Source organism: Gadus chalcogrammus, chromosome 13 (assembly GCF_026213295.1).
Source record: "Gadus chalcogrammus isolate NIFS_2021 chromosome 13, NIFS_Gcha_1.0, whole genome shotgun sequence".
Taxonomy (NCBI): Eukaryota; Metazoa; Chordata; class Actinopteri; order Gadiformes; family Gadidae; genus Gadus; species Gadus chalcogrammus.
In genome coordinates, this window is record NC_079424.1 from 6,022,408 (window position 1) to 6,040,050 (window position 17,643).

At 44.5% G+C, this 17,643-nt stretch overlaps 1 protein-coding gene across 1 annotated transcript; it reads right to left on the bottom strand.

Annotated features, from left to right (window-relative positions):
- Positions 1-1,058: 1,058 nt before the first annotated feature.
- On the bottom strand, positions 1,059-7,680 carry oxtra (oxytocin receptor a). Its single transcript, XM_056606018.1, has 2 exons — positions 6,267-7,680; positions 1,059-1,409 (listed from the first exon to the last, which is right to left on the bottom strand). Exons 1-2 carry the CDS (start codon positions 7,192-7,194, stop codon positions 1,156-1,158), a joined length of 1,182 nt encoding a protein of 393 aa, XP_056461993.1. The 5' UTR covers positions 7,195-7,680; the 3' UTR covers positions 1,059-1,155.
- Positions 7,681-17,643: the final 9,963 nt, after the last annotated feature.

Genomic DNA, 17,643 nt, shown 5'->3' on the forward strand with positions numbered 1-17,643 from the left:
CATGGAGGTGATTGGATAGTTCTCCCTGTTGTCAAATGATGGTATGCTGTATCCAACTGTTTGTCATGCTTTTAATCCTACAGCACACCCTAAAAGAGTGGACCCATACCGCCAAACTAAAGTGTATTAGTCATGCAATAAACGGTGCCATTCATGACATGAGTGATATTGGACTGAAAATAGATCATTGTGTATAACAACAACAACAACAACAGCAGAATATTTGCACCAGTAAAGCACCATGCAGTGTGGATTCAGAAACACCTCCCGCTCTGAACCAGCGGTGTCGGTGCATGGATTCCACCCATGGGTATCCACGTGTCCATGTCTAATCATCACACATGTGTTGAAGTCATCCATCCTCCTTTTGATGAAGTCAGATTCCTGTCCCTTCAGATGAATCGAATAAATGCTCTTCCAACCTTAATAACAACAAGAACAAGACCTGTCCGGCAACTCTCAAAAGTTCCTCGCCATATGGAACCCAGTGCTGCAGCACATCAAGGACTGAAATATCTGCCCCCTTAGTGCCACTCGCCCTGATGGGTACCTCTTTTGAATTCTGCAGTGAAGAGAATATTTTGATGTACGTGTGAAATTTGCCCCAACTTTTTTACTTTTTTCTTTTTATTTATTTTTTATTATTATTTATTTACTTTTATAGTTTATACTCTTAATTATTGTCTTACTTTTATTTTATTTTATTTATTATTATTTATTTCTTTTCTGTGTATATCTTGACTCATTGTTACAAGGTTTGCTACTTAGTTGTACATCCAGGTAGTGTTTGCATATTATTGTAATTTTGACTGTCCTGTCTGATTGTGTGAGGGAGGGGGGAGGGGGGAGGGGGGGGGTAAGTATTGTATGTGTCTACTTATTCTGATTTTTTTTCTGTATGTGTGAAGTTGTATGTGTAAAAACCACGAAAATAAAAGTTACAAAAAAAAAAAAAAAAACAAGAACAACCACACATGCTTCCTCAGGCTCCATTGGAGAAAGAAGGGAGAGATGGAGGGAGGTAAGCGTACGCTGCTGCCTGGATGGCAGCTGTCAGACAGCATCTTACTGCCTGGGTTATGTCGAGGGCGCACAGGCGTGGAACGGTGAGACGGGGTTTACAGGTGGAGGTGGTGGTGGAGGGAGGCGGAGGCTCTATGTGTTAGACGTCTGAGTGACGCTCCTCTGGCTGCTGGTGCTCTTGATGGCGTAGGTGGAGGAGTTGCTCTTGTGGCTGGACTCAAAGTCCCTCTCACATTGGCAGCGGGCCGACTTGAGGTAGCGCGTGGGGCAGCACACGAAGCTCTGCCTGAGGTCCTGGAACAGGTGGCCCGCGAAGCACATGTAGATCCAGGGGTTGCAGCAGCTGTTGAGGCTGGCCAGCAACATGGAGATGATGAAGGGCATGGCTGGAGGAGGAGGAGGAGGAGGAGGAGGAGGAGGAGAGATGCAAGGATGTTATTGTGATGTTAAAAGACATACAATTGCAAAATGGGGCATGTTTGGCCGACAATCAACAACAGCCCGAGGTAATCATTTCAGTAATTGTGTCATTTTGTAATTGTGTAAAAGTGGATGCACATTCATGTTTCCAATAGCAAAATGCAATGCGAGTTGAACCAACCAAGAAAATACAGATGGGGGTCCGTCAAACAAAATGGATGCAATTTGTTTCATTCTCAATGAAAAATGCAACATTTTAAGGCCGTTTCCGAAAACATTTCCAGCGAGAAATGACCAATTTATTAAATGGCAGACTCAGTGAAGAAGAAGGCAGGAGTAAGGACTTTGTAATGGGCTCGATCAGGTCTGGAGAATTGGTAACACTCTGTTTGGGTTTTCAATCTGCTGAAATATGGAAACGGAGGCATTTGGGTTATATTGCTCTACTTTGTTGAGTGAATACATACGATGTTTGGTTTGTTAGTCAACGCCACATTCTCCAGTCTCTCTTCAATAAAAAAGTCGGCCGTGTGCAGCTGCGTTACCCTTACCCCCCCCCCAAGAGGCCCATGATTGTCGGTGTGGAAAGAGGGAACCTTGTTCGAGTCAGTCCCTGGTACAAGGTTGTCAGGTCTAAGGGTGCTAGGACTCTTGGGGCAGACTTCTGAGACGCTCTTTTAATCAACCAGACCGGGCTAGAAATCCAAACCCCCGGTATCTATCGAATATTTCATCCCGGGAACCCAGGGGAGCTTGAGTATGAATTATGGCTTCTCTAGCCGTCTTGAAAGGGCACCAAAAGGGGCGTGACCTCCAACATTCGATTAAATAGGCTCAAAACGACAGAGGTTTCAAGTTCCCCATTTTGGGTGGGATAAAGATAGAGACCTGTGGCTGAAGGTGTGTAAACGCAGCTGGCCCCCAGAGAAGCCCCCATATTGTGGGTCCAAAGGTCAGAAGGGGCCCTGCACAGCTCCTAACAAAATTCAAAAGAAGTTCCTGCATTTCACTCAAAGCTTATTTTGAGGAGATAAAGGTCTGGTCTCAGGGGTGGGGTTGGGGAATTGGGGTTGGGATGACTTTGTATGTCCGGGAAGAATTTCCCCTCAGAGTCTCAGAAGAGGACCTCAGGGTGGGAGGTAAGGAGATGAAGCATTTGCTGAGGCTTTGTAGGTCACTGGCTGTGACCCAACGAGACCCAAAAGGAAATTTGTGCATTCCCTTGAGGCCCTCTTTTGTATAAAAGTTTCCATGACCCCTAGGTCATTCCCTAATGACATCACTTACTGTCGGGGAAGAGACTCCAAATTGATAATTTTACTAGAATTTAATGCCCTGATTCATATAAGAGAGACCAGCCGTCTCTATCTTACTCCAAAGTCCTTCTGTGCCCCCATGAATGATCTGTTTGCATCATTTCCTGTAGTTCTACGACCCCAACGTAAGACTTTTGGCAGTCTTTTAAAAATCTTTTTCGTCTTCCTTTTACTTTAACGATGCATTCATGCTTCAAAAACATAAAACGATGCATTGATTTGGTCGTGATTATATCTACCGTCAAGTTGGAGCGTGATTAAACATTACAAAACGGTTTCAAAATGTGACTTTGTGACGAATGGAAATGTCCTCCCAGACGTCACACTAATCACACTCACAGCTAGTGGTCAAATTGGGGCACTTTAAGTCATATTGACAAATGACCTACTCTGTCGGTTAGGCTGGAGATCACGTTGCATTTACGCTACGTCAACTCCATCGGCCAACTGACATTTGGCAAATGGGTTTACTGGCGAGTATCCTGTGTTGAATCTCTGGGTGCTGATAGTGAATGTCCTTTTCTATTTCTGCTGGCTATCTCCTCGTCGTATTGTCTTTAATGATTGTGTCCCCCATCTGCTCTGATTACCAACTGCTGTAAAGGATGCCTGGAAGGGCACCAAACTACTGCACATAACGACCAAGAAATGATGATCAGCCATTAAGGGATTGATCAATGGAGCCAAGTGTGGGTGAGTGCACACTGAAGAAAAGGTTGAACAAATATTAGTACTGCAAGTAAACAAGATTTTCTGTTGCATCTATTCAATCATATTCTGCAATAGTGAATCAAAATAAATCAAAATGTCCAAGGATATCCTGAAACTAATAAATAAATAAAGAATACCATCTATACAAAACCCTGATAAAGAGTTCTGCACTAACTTATTTGCTGAATTGAGGAACAAACAACCCGGAAAAAGCTATCCAAACGCCAGGCTTTTTGAATTAAGCATTCTGATCAGGCATTCTGGGCCTCACTATTCATTTAAGAGAGGCATAACGTTGGTTAGGGAGTCGGTTGCAAGGGAATGATAAGAAAAACGGCAAAGAGGATTGCAAAGAAAGATTCTATTCTGTGTGATTAATGTGCCTGAGTCCGACGGCTCAGCTCCAACATTAGCTGCTAAGTATCTGACGGACTGCACAACGCCTGACTGATGGCATGTAAGATAGAACATGTCTCAGGTGGACAATCGAGAGAGAGACAGAGACAGAGACAGGGGAGAGAGAGAGCGAGAGAGAGAGAGAGAGAGAGAGAGAGAGAGAGAGAGAGAGAGAGAGAGAGAGAGAGAGAGAGAGAGAGAGAGAGAGAGAGAGAGAGAGCTTGTTTAATTACAGCTTGCTGCCAACTCGTATTCAATATAATGCACAGAATTTCCTTGTATGTTTGTGTGCTACAGGATGTGACAAGACAGGAGGAGTGGGAACATTTGTGTGTGAATATGTATGTACGTGTGTGATTGTTTCTATGTCTGTCTCGGTGCATGTGCATTTGCAGGTGTGTGTGTGTGTGTGTGTGTGTGTGTGTGTGTGTGTGTGTATGTGTGTGTGTGTGTGTGTGTGTGTGTGTGTGTGTGTGTGTGTGTGTGTGTGTGTGTGTGTGTGTGTGTGTGTGTGTGTGAGTGAGTGAGTGAGTGAGTGAGTGAGTGAGTGAGTGAGAGAGAGAGAGAGAGAGAGAGAGAGAGAGAGAGAGAGAGAGAGAGAGAGAGAGAGAGAGAGAGAGAGAGAGAGAGAGAGAGAAGCATTGCTCCCAGAGGCCAGTATCAATGTTGTTAATGCAAATCAATAGCAGAAGGAGGCGGCTGTAGCCTCTAGAGACAAGATGTGGGAGAGCAGCTAAGCTGTTTGTTTTTAATTGTGATGGTGAAATGAAAGAAGGCTTAAACCAGCACATAGTGGACAGATGATTTGTGTTTATGAACTAGTGTGTACTGTTATCGTTTTAGCATTCTCTTTCTAATATCTCGAAAAGATGCATGACAGTATTTTTAATATACGTTATATTGTGAAAATAGTTATTAACAATCAGGTGTTAAGAAGTATGTAAGGTGGGTGGCCTGATATTTCAAAAGTTAATTTAAGAATTTTACAGTGTATTCTAATGGAAAGCAAAGTTCCAGGCAGCCTAATAATGATTACGGTTAAAGTCCCTCCACGCTGCCGAAAAGGAAGCAAATGGGGACTTTATCTCTGAGAAGCAGGTGACTCTTGCCCTAGCCACTGTACACAAGCACGCTGCTGGGCGGGCCGTCTTCACGGTCCACGTGTTGCACTGCATACTCGCCCTTCGCATTTTAAATAACGGATGAAATAATTGGATTGAAAACTCAATGTGGCGGAACCCATTCTAGTTTGCTGTTATTTTACCGCGCCATGAATAAATTATCTCAATCTTGGGTGGAAGTGAAAGCCTTCGGAGCGTTCAGCCCTACAGTTTTTTGTCCACACAGGATAAGTGGCTGCAGTATATTGCTGGAAGCAGATAACAAAACAGAACATTCAAGGGGAACCTTGCATTCATGAGCCTAATCGTATGCAATTGTGTGTGTTTATTACATTCAACATGGCTATATTAGTATATTATATTAGTAGCGGGGGCGCTACTTGGGGGGCAATAGCCCCCCATGTAGCCATGAGATGGTACAATATATATCTGTAGCTGGAAAAGTGGCAATCCAATTACTCAGAAATACCTTCAAGGGAAGAAATAGCTGTTCCTTAATATTAATCAAGATTCATCATGAATCATGAATCATCAGACGTGTTGGCCCCCCAAAACGGATTAATTTAGGGCGTGGCCATGGCCCCGTGCGTACAAAAATACTGCCTGGCGTGACGTAATTTCGACATGGAAAATACCAGAATGTAAAAAAAAAGCAAAAAACGTTAGATAGGCCTATGTGCACCACGTTGCATTTAAAATTGTAATAATGTGGCAAATTACTATTTATTTTTGTCAATGTAGTTTATTTCATATGAAATTAATTTAAAGGCAACGCTCTTGAATCATGAATTAAGTGAAGCGTTGAACTGCCCGGTCAGAACATTAAAAAATTGATATTCCACGCTTTTGTTAGGAAATCTTACTTGCCATCCACTGAATTGCATGTAGACCAATTAAAATGGTGAAGGAGCATATTAAACATGACCTCGATGGTCCCAAGACTGTGACCTCATATAGAGCCAAGCACGTGACCAAAGTGGTGACATTGTACAAAATGTCTTTATTTCTGTGAGTACATTGAGTAGCATAATGGGTTTCATCGATTAAGCCTTGAATAAATAACAACCGTTCCCATATAGGTAGGCGGTATCCTTGCGTAATCCCGTGCGTAAAGCAATTCATGACGCACGACCCATCTCCAGTGCCATTCACGCAGAAGAAACAAACCGAGGGTGAACGTGGTTCGCGGGAACTCCCACGGATAAAATGGTGTTTATTCAAATGTCAATTGGTATCATCTAAGGTGCACACATGGGTAGTTTGATTGAATTCAACTTACCCTCTCTGGGCGCTGCTGGATCCCACGCAGACCACATCTGAACGGAGAAAAACGGGGTCCAACACACGATATAAGCCAGCACGATCACAAAGGTCATTTTGACCGTGGTGATCTTCGCCTTGGAGATGAGCTTAACGCTGCTCACCCGGGAGATGGCGTTCGCCTTGGAGATCCGGGGCGTGAGGTTAATGCCGTGGTCTCGCTTGGTTTTAAGCCTAAAGTTTTGCCATATTTTAAAACTTATTAATCCATAGCAGATACTTAAGACGGTCACAGGAATAATATAGATGGTCAGACTGATCCACGTGATGTAGGCCTTGGCTCCCCAAGGCTGCACGAAGTCCCCCCAGCAGTCATACACGCCCGACCCCTCGCTCCCTACCTCCCTCAGGGAGAAGATGAACATCTGTGGCGCGCTGAAAAAGAGGCTCATCAACCAGGACAGGATGACATAAAAACGGTCTTTCCTCCGGTGCAGGGAGCGCAGGGGCTGGCAGATGGCCAGGCACCTGTCTATGGACATCAACACTAACATGTAGGTGGACGCGAACATCCCGACCACCTGGAAGTACTTGACCAGTCTGCACAGAATGTCAGGTCCGTAGAAGCGGAAAGTAATGTCCCAGATGAGTTGAGGGAGAACTTGGAAGATCGCGACCACCAGATCGGCGATGCTGAGGTGCTTCATGAAGTAGTACATGCGCGACTTGCTGTGCTTGGTGGTGTGGATGGCCAGCAGGACGCACAGGTTCCCGATCAGCGCCAGCAGGAGCACCAGGGCGAGCACGGTCACCTCCACCTTGGCCACCTCTTCGTTGCGCTTCAAAGGGTTCGTTTGGTTTAACTTAGGGGCCACATGGCCGAGGCTGGAGTTCCTCCACGTTTCGTTGAATTGCCAGAAGTCACTATCATTTGATGTTAATTCCATGGTCTCGTGTGCGTGTCCGCTGGGTCCGCCGGTGCGTCAGGCTCCTGGAGTCATGCGGTCGCTGCAGAGATCATCCGGACGAGCCGCGGACCAGAGAGGGCAATGTCACACTGACTGTGGGGATTTTAACTGGTTTCAATATGAACTGGTCGCAGAAGGGGTCGTGCCATTCGTTTCCTCATCAGTAAACACTTTCTCGGCGTTGGAGGAATGGTAGAGACGACGAAGAGCCGTGCAATCACTGGAATAGATAATGTAAGCGGGTAAAAATATCTGAACAAGTTTGTTGTAAATAAAAAAAGTACCAACTTGTTTTTTAGGTGGTAAACTATAATAAAGCAGCACCTTGCATGACTGTAAATACACTATTCTCTCGAAAACAGAAGTGCAAATCACAAGCAACAAAAGGAGTAAGTGGAATCGAAAATCGAAAAAACGGCTGTTTCTGAAATATTTCTTCAAAAAACGGAAGCCCCTCAGCATTCATCACTGGTCACTCTCGGAATGGCAACTCAGTGAACGCAGCTCTTGTATATGTGTGCCGGATGAGACGGATACAGCCATACCCACCATCACCACAGGGTGTCCGTGTGCACCCGTTCACACACATAAACTTGGAAGGTAGAAGTTCAACCTATCAGGGCAAAGACCAGAATGGTGCCTAAGTACAAAACCATCTCACACAATTACAACAATGGCTAAACTGAAAGGGAATCTTTTAATATATTTCACAAAGATCTGGTCTGGCTCGACTGTGTTGAAAACATTAACGAATGAAACACACGCGAGCAGTGAATAAAATCATATAAAACACACACTAAACACATTGCTCAAAATGCTGTCAATCTTCTCAATCACTACATGCATAAATAAATACACACGTCGTTTTATGAACACATTCATACACATGAACACAACGCACACTGTGGTGACCGTAAAAAAACGTTATGCCGTGCCCTTGGCACGAGTGCTGCGGAGTCTTCAGCAGCCAGTCTGCGTCTGTCAGTGCAGAATCAGGCAGGGCGCTTCAGTCCCAGCAGCAAATCAACTCATGGTGGTGCTTTCCAAACGATCCTTCGGGGGACGGGATGGGGGGAGTCTGTGGGAGGGAGGGGGGGGGGGGGGGGGTCTGTGAAGAGATTATGAGCTGTCTGCGGGGGCTCCACCTAGGTGGCACAACTGTCAAGAGTGTGGGTTTTCTTAGAACGTGTGTAGAGAGTACATGCTACATTATGTATACCGTTTCCACGACGGGTGGGAGAAGATGGCATGTGTTGTCGTTTTATAGCACAGCCGATAAATCTTCCAGAGTGGGGACGGGGGGACGGGGGGACGGCGACGGGGACGGGGGGGGACGGTGAAAGGTGACTCGTAGAAAAACGATATCCAACCGATGTCAAGGTCAAGGTTTGGCCACAATGAATCAACCGGATGAATCACTAGAAAGCCACAGTATTGAGTCGACCGCGTTGCTAGCCTGCTGGCCGTTGAGGGTGATTATTTTCAAAGATGTTCATAAATGATCACCTGTTATGATCACAATGATTTTTTACTGTCATGTAGCGGGCTACTGGGTTCCAGAATTATATTTGGTTGAAGGAGTAAAAATGTTAATCAGATACATCCAGCATTTTCCAGGCACTGCAAAGAGATGCATCTGAAATCTTAATTTAAGAACTTTCTTTCAACAATAGCTTTAGCAGCTTCACCACCCAGCCAGCGAAGATCAATCACGCCTTCCCTTGTTGAGGATATCTGACTCTCTTTTTCCATCCTCTCCACAATACGTCTCTCTTCCCCGAGACTGAATTCATTTGCTGGGCCGTCCTCTGTGCCGCCCCCACTGAGGGCTGGGATGGATGCGGAGTGATCCAATAAGGATGTGTTCCGGGCCCGAATCACCAATGATACGAGGGATCAAGGACACACGGTGGTGTGATACGATTTGGGCTCCTTCCCTTGTGTTAATTATGCTTCTATACATAATAAGTCTGTTCCAGTCCAGTCCAATTGAGGTAACACACACCGCTTCATCAGTGCACATTAAAAATGCAGACCGTAAAATGGCTCCCAGAACATAATAGGTGACAAGGATAGCCATTCTTTTATAAGGTAAAATGCGAGGCAGACATTAGCCTAATGGATGAGATGGTGCCGTCCAGTTCCAGATGTAATATCAATAAACGGCTGTGCCAAAGGAATGCTAACCATTTGCTTTCCACCAGGGTTAGTAAGTGCAGTAATACACAACACCTGCTCGAAACATATGCCCCACCTCAGCAGCAACACGCGATACATTTGAAAGTCGAAGGACAACATTTTGGAGATTTCTTCCAGAAGGGCCTCTTTGCCCAGGAAGGGCCCTGTTTTGAAACGCAGCCACTTCCTGCAACAATAACAGGATAAGGTACCCCCCATGGCTTCCCCCCCACCTCCCCCCGGGGGAAGGTACTGTGACTAAAACGTGGCGATGAAAAAAACTTCTAAGCATATCTCTCTGTTCTCAAGACAAAAGAGAAGTTACAGCAAGTTACAACAAGTTACAACACCTCACCCCTGTCTGATCCTGTATTGCTATTCAAATCATAGCTTATGTTTACCAAAAATAAAGACCAGACAAAAAATCCATGCAATCATCAAGTGGATGATGCCAACGTCCCCAAACAATTTAGTGAATTGGAGCGGGATAAAATCGAATGTCTTCCATCAATTTAGCGTTGTTCTAATATCACACACGATATGTGTGTAGGCGGCAGCAGACTGATTGAAGAAGAAGGAAGGAGAAACAACTTTGTGATTGGCTGGATCAGGGTTGGAAGCATTGGTAACACTCTGTTTGGATTTTCAATCTGCTGAAATATGGAAACCCCCTTTGGGTGATATTGTTCTACTTTAAGAACTTCAAACTCCTTCAGGCGACGTGCTCTGAGCTCTGTTTTATTATTAGTATTAGTATTTTTATTGTCTGCCTTAGAGTACAGTCAGGCTTATACTGGCCACAGAAGAGGACAACATCCCCTGAGTAAACCACAGCGCAGCCTGTGGAAAAGTTCAGGAAACCAGCTTAATATTCCTCAAAACCATACATGACTTCTTCCCTTCGGCCCCATCGCAGAACAATGTGTTCTCCTGTTCTTTTTACATTTTTATTGTGCATTTGGCAATTCTTTTTCTTGTAATTATCACAAACCTTTTCGATACAGTGAGTGAAGGGTTGTATCTGTACTGCGTATGGCACACACCCACACACACAAATGCAGACACACACAGTGACATAAACAGACACATGCACACACACACACACACACACACACACACACACACACACACACACACACACACACACACACACACACACACACACACACACACACACACACACACACAAGCACACAGATGCACACAGACAGGCCTCCTGGGAGCGGTAGCTTGGCCTTGTAATCCCCGTTAATGGGCTGAGTACGGTGGACTCCTGGGGCATTACCTCTATAATCATACGCTACTCGACACATCGCCAAGCCTTCCCCACCCTTCACCCCCCCTCAGCCTCAATACGTGGATGGATGTACACTCATGTGCCATATTGTTCCCATCTCCATGAATAATGATGTTCTACTCGCTCTGTTGTCATCAGCGGATTCTCGTCTCAAAATGACAAGCCAATTTGATGGATTCTTGGCAATGGTGGCCCACACAGTAAATCAAACGGAAGGATTAGCTAAATATATACAGTATAACACACAATGCATGTATGACTCTACCAATATTTTAGCGTGTGAATACATTTCAAGATAGCTTTCCCAGAATTCTTAAGATTATAAAAAATCTCAAAGGATCCATGGGTTAAATACTCCCATGTAGGTACAACCGAAGGATTTGTATGTGTTTAAATATTGTGTGGCCATTTGTAACTCTTGGTACATCACCTCACTCAGTTTTTAAGGTTGCGTCGTGGCCAAGACCAGACAGGGCTTTTTGGAAAAAGGATAATGTGTGCGTGTGTGCGTGTGTGCGTGTGTGCGCGTGTGTGTGTGCTGGACTGTAATGGCAGCAGCAGACCTGAAGCTCTCCAACTTTGCAACCACAGGTAACATGGCAGCGGTTAAATGGCACCAGCAAGCTGTGTTTCATTCCAGGGTAGAAATAATTCTCCATACAAATGACAGTGATAGAGAGAGAGACGGCGAGAGAGAGAGAGAGAGAGAGAGATGGAGAGGAAGAGAAGGCAAGATATATATTTATAAAGAGAGAGAGGGACACTGTGTGAGTGGGAGGGGATAGTACGATTCTTGTAAACAAATATGTATGGGCGAGAGAGAAAGAGAGTGTGAGAGAGAGAGTGTGTGAGAGAGAGAGCAAGAGAAAGGGACAGAGATAGAGAGAGCGAGTAAAGGAGAACTAGAGACTGAGCGAAAGACAGAGAGAAAGCGACAGCAACAAAAGGAGTTATTACTGGCTCTAAAAATGAATTCCACACCTTTCAAAAGGGGGTCGGATTAAAGTCAGAAGCGTTGAAGAATAAAATAAATTAAAAAAACGGAGAAAGAGGCCGCTTGTTTTTATGGAAAATTGGTGCGAGTTCTATACTGGTTTGTTCCAGTTGGTGTCCACACAATATGTTGTTTAATAAGCAGACCCACAGGCAGAACAACAATGGCACCAGGAGCACTACGGGAATGTGTTGTTTTCACTAATCACAGAGAGTTTGATAGAGAGGGAGATGGGAGTGATAGAGAGACATATATATATATAGAGAATGATAGAGAGAGAGAAAGCGAGATTTTGATAGAGAAATATATATACATAGAGAGAGTTATATATATATATATATAGACAGCGAGAGAGAGAGAGAGAGAGAGAGAGAGAGAGAGAGAGAGAGCGAGAGAGAGAGAGAGAGAGAGGGAGATGGGGGTGATAGTCAAAATGTCCATGATTGAAAAAAAGGCACACGATATGCACCCTTGTCCTTCCATCTCCAAGGGAAATATGTACAGAAAGTGATAGAGAGAGAGAGAGAGAGAGAGAGAGAGAGAGAGAGAGAGAGAGAGAGAGAGAGAGAGAGAGAGAGAGAGAGAGTTTGATAGAGCGAGGGTTATGGGAATTATATATGGAGAGAGATTGATAGAGAGAAAGAGAGAGAGAGAGAGAGAGAGAGAGAGAGAGAGAGAGAGAGAGAGAGAGAGAGAGAACAAAATGTCCATGATTGAAAAAAAGACACATGATGTGCACCCTTGTGGTTCTTCCATCTCAGTGCGAGTTCAAGCGGCGTGGAGAGGCAGAAGAAGAAGCTCAGGGCTGGCAGGAGAATCACGGAATGACGCCGGCTCTTCCCTTCTCTTCTGTCACTCTGATCTCCTCCATTTGTTCCAGATCTGACATCACTTGCGGAAGGAGGATCAGCAGATAGGACGCTGTGTGTGGAGCAGATAGGACGCTGTGTGTGGCGGTGTGGCACAGGCGCTGCGGCACATTTCGTCACAGAGATGGCTGGTGGCTGCGAATGATTACCTCGCTACAAAATTGTTTTGTCTCAAAATGGAGTGTGTGTGTGTGTGTGTATGTGTGTGTGTTGGTAGCAGGCCGGGGGTCACCCGAGTGTTTGGGTCTTATTGGCTCTTTAACATATTAAAGCCTTTAAAGCGGCATCCGGGACTTGAATATTGGCCCGGATCTGAGTGCCAGGTTTCCATTAGTCACGGCAACTGTGCAGAGCAGGTCATTATCGGGGGAGGAGGAGGAGGAGGAGGAGGAGAAGAAGAAGAAGAAGAAGAAGAAGAAGAAGAAGAAGAAGAAGAAGATGCAGAAGAAGAAGAAGAAGAAGAAGAAGCTGTCTTTCATAGTCTGGAAAGTATTTGCATTCAAAGTTGGGTACAATATTTGTTGAACATTTCCTAACAAGGTGTCTCCGGAGGTACATTGTATTACAATGGTATGTTTATGAGCATATCGAATACATTAATATCTAGCAGCAGACGCTGATCTATAACAGAGTATCAAGGGAAAATTATTAAAACGTAATCACACTTTTGAACCCCTGGTAAATGGCGCCCGACCAATCACAAGAACTGAGCCTGAGGCCTGAGAGGAAGACGTGAGTAAACGTGTGACATAAATCCAAATCAATCAAAATACAAGGTCACAAGAGGACCGAGATGAGTGGGTTCAAACTGGTCAAATAAGGAATGGTCTATGTGTGTGTGTGTGTGTGTGTGTGTGTGTGTGTGTGTGTGTGTGTGTGTGTGTGTGTGTGTGTGTGTGTGTGTGTGTGTGTGTGTGTGTATGTGTGTATTTTGCTTAAGTGTGTGTGTGTGTGTGTGTGTGTGTGTGTGTGTGTGTGTATTTTGCTTAAGTGTGTGTGTGTGTGTGTGTGTGTGTGTGTGTGTGTGTGTGTGTGTGTGTGTGTGTGTGTGTGTGTGTGTGTGTGTGTGTAAACCTTTACCTGGTTCCAGGGTCATTAGATCAGGACAGGTCATACAGGAACCGGGCTGTGTGTTTGTGTGTGTTTGTGTGTGTTGGGTTAACCATTACCTGAGGTAAACCCATACTTCGCAAGGCCCCTTCTTTGTATTCAGCTCTGAGCTGGAGGAAATACACATTAGACAAGAAGCCCCCCAGACTATTCTTGTACTGGCCAGATGAATCTGAGCACTCTCCGGATACACAACGCTTTCAAATGTCATTGACGATGAAGAACGCGGACAATGAAAGGAATACTGGGGAATTATTCCCACAGACAAGAGAAGTTATTTCGTAAGATCTGGTAAAAGCCATTTACCGCAGAACTTCATAAAGCACACCATTATTCTCTTGTTACTTTTATGTCTCAAGTTTTGCACTCCTTCATGAGGCCAGGGGCATTTGAGTGTAAGTAATCAGGTGGTTGTCAGACAGTGGATGACAATCATTGAAGGAAAAGTGCGCAGAGTCATCTGGTCTCAAACACAAAGGGTCCCGGCGCAGGGGCCGCTAATCTCATCGACTTGAAACGAAACGTAAGCCTTTTATCTGGTGAAAGTTATCTTAATAGTCAGCGCTCCACCACCCCATTAAGAAGAAGACTGGGGATTAGCCTCTCTCTGTATTAGTGTCCAGCCTTGCACCAAATCTACCGAGCCAGCTTTTACTTTGTCTCAAAGTAAAAGCAAATATTCTGTGTGATGTATTGGGACGTTTTTCAGCATAGCTTCTCAATGATACATCATTTGAAATGATAACAGCGATAAAAGTAGAAATAATAATAATAATAATCACCATCATCAAAAAAAATGTGTTCTGAAATGTAATCCACATGTACGCGCGCGTGTGTCCTTCGAGTGCAGATGTAAATCTGCTGCTGGTCTGTCAGTGTCAAGACCTATTTCATCACCTGCTCCCGCTGCCCATAAAACCTTCAAGAAGGAATTTTCTGCCAAGGGAGGAGGTGTGGAGAGGGAGGGAGAGGAGGTGAGAGGCGAAGAGCGAGAGGGAGGGAGAGGTGGGAAGAGAGGAAGAGAGAGAGAGCGAGAGAGATATAGAGGGAAGGAGAGGAGGTGAGAGAGGAAGAAAGAGAGAGAGAGGCAAGGAGAGGGAGGGAGAGGAGTGAGAGAGGAAGACAGAGAGAGAGAGAGTCAAGGAGAGGGAGGGAGAGGAGTGAGAGAGGAAGACAGAGAGAGAGAGAGTCAAGGAGAGGGAGGGAGAGGAGTGAGAGAGGAAGACAGAGAGAGAGAGAGTCAAGGAGAGGGAGGGAGAGGAGTGAGAGAGGAAGACAGAGAGAGAGAGGCAAGGAGAGGGAGGGAGAGGAGTGAGAGAGGAAGACAGAGAGAGAGAGTCAAGGAGAGGGAGGGAGAGGAGTGAGAGAGGAAGACAGAGAGAGAGAGAGTCAGGGGGGGAGGGAGAGGAGTGAGAGAGGAAGACAAGGTAAGAGAGAGACAGGGAGGAAGACAGAGAGAGGGTGAGAGACGGTTTAAATTGAGTTTATTGAGCAGTGAGTTTAAACACACTTCCAAGGCCTCTTTATTCCGTCCAATAGACGGTTAATCAGCGTGACCCTCGCTTTACTCTCTCTCTGTTCTTAACTCTTTATTTGTTTGTTGAATCACTGCTTTCTGATGCCAGTTGTCTTCCTTGACCATCGTTGGTACCGACTGATGTCTGCTTTGGCAGCCCCTACAGGCAGCTGTCAAACCATGAATGAGATGATACCATACCACTTCACTAGCATTTGAAGTGGATAGGAAGGACGTCCTCAGAGGGAGTCAGATTCTCAAAACTTAAACGAACTTAACTAAAATATCCTCCTCAATAGCCCAAAAGGAAATGCAGACTTTGTTTTTAGCTGAAACTTAATGAAGCCTTATCATTATTTAAGATTTTTCAAACATCAGCAATCCACATTTGAAGGTAGTATCCTTCTATCAAATAGTCCAACCAATTATTCATGCATGTGCTATGCTTTCATACTTTTTGGAATTGATTTGACCAATTTGAACCAAATCGAACTGAGTCGTCTATGTTTAATGCTATTTTTGCGAGTAGACTTGCTGCAATTAGGCAGCTACTTGGATTGAATGAATTTATAGTTTGTGGCAAAAGGCCTCACATGATATTTGTTATGTTATGGAACTAGTACTGTACATATAGTTGTGCTATGTTATGTAACTAGTACTGGAGTTAGTTTTCTATTTAGTCTATGATTACGCTATGTTATGGAGTTTGTTTCTCCTCTGCCTGACATGGGATTAGTAATGTTATGATGTTAGTTTATCCTTAGTTTAGGTCTCACATGGGGTTAGTTATCTTATGATGTTAGTTTATCCTTAGTTTAGGGCCTCACATGGGGTTAGGTTAATAATGTTAGTTATGTTCTGGAGTTAGTTCTCTAGCCAAGGCCTGACACACTGAAACGAGGAAGGGTTAATCCTGAAGAAGAGTAAGATCACATCTGTGTTTACTTATCATCGTAAACACAAAAAATATATAAAAATACAAAGAGAATATGCTTTGGGGAAACTGGGATCATAGGCCGAAGTCTTTTTCAAGACATTCTTTCGAGGGGCAACTTTTCAGCTGAAAAGTATAATTATTTGAGGAAAAAGAATGATGATGATGTGAGTGCATTGCGGCCATCCGTAGCATGTAAATATTTAAAACCAAGTTTTGCTTTCGCATTCAATTAAGAGAACATCCCGATTTAATTAACCTTCTTGCGTTACGTCTGATTGGGGGTTTTCATTATGGGTGAAGGCACAAGGTCTTTCACATGAGGAAGAAGACTGCATACAACAGAATAAAAACAGATTGTAATGGATGAGGTTAATTTAATTTAATTTTAGAATTATAATACACTCAAAACGAAAAAAATACTGAATTGAATCTGTCAATATTTTTGTATTTATTGACAAATAGATTCTAAAAAAATAGAATACACTTTTTTTTACAATCAGCCTTTCTCAGAGTCTTTTACAGAAGATGATGGAATAGTTGCTCAATTCAGACGTTGGCACGAAATGATACAAAATTCCATTTGTTCAAGCGCCAAAACAACACACGCTGTGATTTCCCCTCCAAAAAATGTGTCTGATGTTGTGAGGTCCGTCCCCCTACATACACTGGCACCTCCCGGGGGTGATCCCAACATCAATCACACCGCTGCAGACACGCCAGACGTCATAAGTGGGTCCTGTAGGAAATCCATCTGATAGCATGACCACTCTAAAGATGACCAACATGGTTAAACTTCTTGAATCACAACGTGTTTGAAGGAAAAGATTGAGGACAGAACAGGTTCATGAAAATATTGACTTACAGAAGTGACTGCAGTCTGTTAATCACACCTTGAGAGCATTAAGATAACGTATATGTATGGCGCTGAAAACGTACCTTTACATGTAACCCATCTGGGGGATTAACACCTGCCACAGCCCCCCAGAATCAGAGACACCTTTCACCAGACACAGCATCATTTATGCTCAGCGTCGATCCAAAACCAAAAAATGTCAACATAACATACAATACGTTAATTATTCACCAAACAAACACAAACACAGCGATTGCCAAATGTTAACAAGCACATAACATGCAACGTGTTCTACATTGGCTGCCTTTGCCGGCAAAAACAATGACACACTCCCATCTCTGGACTCAATCATCTCAAAGGTAACACCACACTGCGCCGCAGCGCACAACCAGGGAAGAACAAAGCAGCGAGTGGCTTCATGTTTCCACCGCCAAGCGTTCCTGCGGCCCAGGCTGACCCCCCCGGCTGACCCCCCCCTGGTGTGAGCGGGAGGCGACGCGGGTTCGGTTTCGGAACCGAAATCAACCTAAACCGTAGCGTGAAGAGGGCATTAGGGCTCCCTGGCTCATTTAGTAGGACTCACGTTGTCGCAAAGCTGTCCTGCATCAGAGTTGGAACAACAACAGAAACCTGCCCCGAGCAGCTTTCTCGTGCTACAAGAGGAGTGCAGGAGT

Bases quoted from the DNA above. Each gene is read 5' to 3' on its own strand.
- oxtra (XM_056606018.1), bottom strand. From the start codon at position 7,194: ATGGAATTAACATCAAATGATAGTGACTTCTGGCAATTCAACGAAACG. The intron at 1,410-6,266 runs GTAAGTTGAATT...CTCCTCCTCCAG, and splicing joins TCCAGCAGCGCCCAGAGAGG to CCATGCCCTTCATCATCTCC.